The 4,906-nt window shown below is 32.1% G+C and overlaps 1 protein-coding gene across 1 annotated transcript; it reads left to right on the top strand.

The window, feature by feature from the left end:
- The first annotated feature begins 1,112 nt into the window (after positions 1–1,112).
- On the top strand, positions 1,113–4,688 carry LOC18100299 (uncharacterized). Its single transcript, XM_006381517.3, has 8 exons — positions 1,113–1,523; positions 1,651–1,953; positions 2,066–2,159; positions 2,352–2,470; positions 2,561–2,671; positions 2,963–3,058; positions 3,155–3,212; positions 4,300–4,688. Exons 1-7 carry the CDS (start codon positions 1,479–1,481, stop codon positions 3,209–3,211), a joined length of 825 nt encoding a protein of 274 aa, XP_006381579.1. The 5' UTR covers positions 1,113–1,478; the 3' UTR covers position 3,212; positions 4,300–4,688.
- Positions 4,689–4,906: the final 218 nt, after the last annotated feature.

The following is a 4,906-nucleotide window of genomic DNA, read 5'->3' as shown; positions in this document are numbered from 1 at the left end:
TAAATTTAAAAATAATTTTTTTTAAATAAAAAAATATTATTTTGATGTATTTTTAATTAAAAAATACTTTGAACTGTAACAACTATGATAATCTCAAACAGACTTTAAAAATGAATGGTTTTTCTAAAAATAATTACTATATGACACGGGGTGATAATGTCGCTATGTATTTTAATACAATTTATTTATAAGAAAAAAGAATCTCATCTTATTTCTTTTTACAAAACAATTTTCACATAATGAAAATGCATGTATATTGTGTTGTTTCCTTTTCTTTTTTTTTTCTTTTTCGTCATATTCCATTGTTATATTCTTAGAAACCATAATTAAGGTGGTGCCAAGAATAAATGGACATAAAGGTATATCTTGTATAATTCGAGGATATTCTATGATTAAAAAAAATACAAATATATCAATTTAGATAGAATGAAATATTTAAAAATTAGATATTATATAAGAATATACCAATATATAAGAATACATCAAGTTATTTATCCTTAGAAAAAAAGAAAAATAATGTATAATGGGAATTCGAGTGATTATCAAGTTTGATAAGCTTAGTTAATATGATTAAAAAAAACATAGATAACAAGTAAAGATTAAAAAAATTCACAGTGATTTAATGCAAAAAAATATATGCTAATACTATAAAAATATATTTTTTTCAATATTTTAAGATCTTCATGGCTTTATTTGTTAATAAGGGGAAAATTAAATAAGAACTAGAAAGTAAAATGAAAATTAAATAACAACCAAACGGACAGTAATTTCATCTGCCGTTTAGTTTTTTTTTTTTTTAATGTGTCTTCTTTAACCTAAATAAGAAAAATATCAATAAAAAGCTCTTTTGTTTTTGTGTTTAAAAAATATTTTTTAAAAAAATTATATATTTTTTATTTTAAATTAATTTTTTATATATTTTTAAATTGTTTTGATTTAATAATATTAAAAATAATTTTTAAAAAATAAAAAAATATATATTATTTTAATATATTTTTAACATGAAAACACTAGAAAACAAACAACATTATTAGACCTGTCACTGCTCAATATCACCGCCACCAAGAAAATTTAGAGTGCTCGAGAATTAATTATCAATACTTATTCTATATATAAAAAATTAGACATAAGAAAATGAGGGGGAAAAAAAAGAAGAAAAAATTGAACAAAGACTTTTTCATTTTTTTGTGGATCCATACATAATTTTTTGATTCATCATCTATCCCTGTGTTTGAAGTAGACTGATGGATAAGTATATCTTAAATTTTCCACCACCACCACGACCACCTACTGGTCCGAGATTTTGGGTCAAACTGAAAATAGCAGCAGGACTACGAAGGAATCTCGTGTAGGAGCAGTTTTCATTTCAGCTTCCAAATTCCAACACAAGACCAGACAAGACTCCGCCACCTAAACACTCAAGGGTAGCATTTTCTTTTATTTCTCTCCCCGAGTCTGATACCTCAAACTTTGAAGCAATGGCTACTCCTGTTAAAAGAAGATTATTTTCTGATGCATCATCGGTAACATTTCTCTATACCTTACCCTTTTCTTCTCTCTCTTTCTTTTTTGTGGGGTTTGACTCCTTGCAAATCTCTTGCGATTGCCATCTTTTGATCTTGATTTAGTTGTTTTCTTTTGTTGATTCAGATGGGTGCTGGAGGTGATGAGGTTGTGGAAATTGAAAGTTTAGAAAAGGGTTTATTGTCTCCTAATAAAGAAACAACTGAAGTTGAAGATGACCCAGTTCTTTATACTGCTTCGTTTCAAGAAATGGAAGACAAATACGTCAAGTACCAAACGGCACAATGGGTTATGTATTCCTTGCTTTTAGTACTCGCTTGGGGCATTGGTTTCTTCATGCTTTTGTACTTGCCTGTGAGGAGATATATCTCGAGGAAAGATATTAAATCGCGAAAGCTTTATCTCACTCCCAGTTCCATAGTTTACAAAGTAAATCATCAATATCTTACCCAAAGCCCTTACCTTCCGAAATGTACTTGATGCTGTATTGAGTTGTGCATTTGTTGATTGCATTGTTAACGTCTTTGGTTTTTTAGCTCAGGTTACAAAACCAGTGCCATTTCCATGTTTCGGGGTGTTAAAGAAAGAGAAGCATGTTTTATTACCTTCAGTTGCCGATGTCATTGTTGAGCAAGGTAAAAGGCTGGCTCCACTTATTTTGCTGTAACAAGTGCAATGTTTCATTCACCTCTTTGACTGAATTGCAATATTTGTATTATTTGGTGTGAATGTGAAAAAAATATGTACTTGAAAAGTGTTGACGTTTCCTAGCTTTGCCATTGTTTTAGTTTTCTTGACATTTAAGAAGCTTGTCAGTAATGTTGCAGGATACCTGCAGTCTCTATTTGGTGTCTACTCTCTGAGGATCGAGAATGTTGGTGTAAGAAGGCCACCAAGTGATGATGTTAAAATACAAGGCATTGCAAATCCAAGTGCTTTCAGGAAGGTACTCCTAGTCATCGAATTGGTAATTGTTGTCTGTGACTTTAAAAAAGAAGGAATTTAACTAGTCTATGCCCCTTGGTGCCCTTTTCAGGCAGTCTTGGCACGACTTTCATATATGAGAAGTGAGATCGTCTCTAGACAAGTTTCCACAATTGAAGACATTCCTAGTTTGAGGATTGATCATTCATCAGCACTAGCTTGGGTATGCCAAATGTCACTATAAAACCTTTTGCAAAACTACTTTTAGTCTCTTTTTTCATTACAGCCCTTCTGCTAGTGATTTTAAGTCTGTAAGTGATTTTATATTCCTTGTGCAATTTTATGAATAGTTAATTGGTATTCTTAATTTATTAACCGAGACAGCCACTTAGGAGCATGAAAACTGTTAAAGAATGTTAGCCCTTTTCACTGTCACCATATCGAATGTGTGGAGTTTCATTTTTCTCTGTCCTTTTCGCTTTTATAATTTCTTCTTTTCCTCGTGTTGTTGCAGACGTCCCCTTCAAAATCACTCAAACATGATTCAGTTTCTAATTCAGGGTTCCTGATGCTACTCCAAAAGCTAGATGAAGTTGGAAGTTCTGTGAAGGTAAAGCAAAAACATTCTTGTCTATAATTTTTACAGCATGGTTTTGTGATTTCTCTTTTCATAGACATGTTCCTGACTCCTAGTCTTCACTTGCAGAGGGTTGAAATGTTAATCGAGGAAAAACATTCCAAAACATCAGAAACCATTAGTTGAGGTTAGTGGATTAATATGCCAAGAAAAACACCTAACTTTCTGGCTTCTTGTGTCTCTTCTATTAGAGATTTTCTTTTCATTTTCTAGTGATAATTTGCTTTAGAATATCAGCATCAAGTAGTACCCGGAGCAGTTAATACAATTTGTCCTCTGTGTCCTGATGCTTTCAAGGGGTCAATAATATCACCATTGAGCATGCTAACTGCTTCAGCAAGATAGCTTAAGAATGCTAGGATCGTATTACATAAGTTTCCAAGTAGTTGAGGTAAACATTTGAAATGTTGTCAAATGGAAAACTGAAACATTGTGTTTGAAACTGTACTTGGGCCTGGGTATTGACTAATTGGTTTGAAGATAACATCCGCTGTCCAATGAATTTCATCCCTTTTGAGAAAACAAAACTTAACACCCCTATGGATCCATATCTATCCTTCCCCAATAAAAGAATGAAAATATGCTGCTCACGCAAATAGGATAGCTTTCTTAGCGTAATCAACAATATGAACCTGGTTTTTTTTACTGCCAATGATAATTTTTCTTGACAGCTAAATTTTGCAGGAAAACTTAAATTTGGATGTCTTGAATCTGTCTTTCCCTTTTTTTTTTTTCTTTAACCTCATATAATTGGTTTGAAGATAACATCCGCTGTCCAATGAATTTCATCCTTTTTGAGAAAACAAAACTTAACACCCCTATGGATCCATATCTATCCTTCCCCAATAAAAGAATGAAACTATGCTGCTCACGCAAATAGGATAGCTTTCTTAGCGTAATCAACAATTTGAACCTTGGTTTTTTTACTGCCAATGATAATTTTTCTTGACAGCTAAATTTTGCAGGAAAACTTAAATTTAGATGTCTTGAATCTGTCTTTCCCTTCTCTTTTTTTCTTTAACCTCATTATTGTACTCTCAAATTTGGTTATAACTCCAATCTATATGTGGAGATTCATCCATATCATATATTTTTGACGTTCGCACATGATTGATGATCTGTGCTTTTCAGTTATGTTTTTGCATTTGAGCAGCAGTTATTTATTAGAAGATGTTACTTCCTAGGTTAATTCAAATTGTGACTCTGTTTTGCAGGATACAATCATGAGATGTAGGCAATATTTTGCCACTATTCAAATTGTGTTCCTTCCTTCCTTGAGTTGTCATTCCAAAAGTGATAATCTTCACTGTCAGTATAAATATTTCCAGCGAGTAAAGCATCTTACATTCTTCTGTATTTACCTTTGAGACCCTTTGACCTTAGCCAGTTCTTCTTATCCACTGGATCGGTTTTTGTTTGTTAATCTTATTGTAAAAGGAGTAGCCTCCTCATTTTTATTCATCCTCAGCCTTGCAGGGTTTTTTTTCTTTTTTTTCCTGCTCTCTTTTCATGTTGTAGTTATGTGTTGTGAAGTTGTATTGTTTTTCATTTTCTTCCTAAACAAATTACCTATAATAATCGCAAGTGAATAATTATTATCCAACCACTAACTCTAACTAATCTTGCCTCTAGATGGAATGGATGCACCAAATGCTCTATCAGAGCACAAACCTGGGTGGGGTGGGGTGGGGTTTTGCATTATAGCCTGGGCCAATAAAAAAAAAACAAAAAACTACATTAGGTGTCTTGTCAACTAAGGATGTACAATTTAATTTTCTATGATGTCTGGTATGTTAACAAATTTAAGGATAAATTATCTGT

This window comes from Populus trichocarpa, chromosome 6 (genome assembly GCF_000002775.5).
Source record: "Populus trichocarpa isolate Nisqually-1 chromosome 6, P.trichocarpa_v4.1, whole genome shotgun sequence".
NCBI classification, from domain to species: domain Eukaryota; kingdom Viridiplantae; phylum Streptophyta; class Magnoliopsida; order Malpighiales; family Salicaceae; genus Populus; species Populus trichocarpa.
This window is presented reverse-complemented; position numbering and strand designations above follow the sequence as displayed.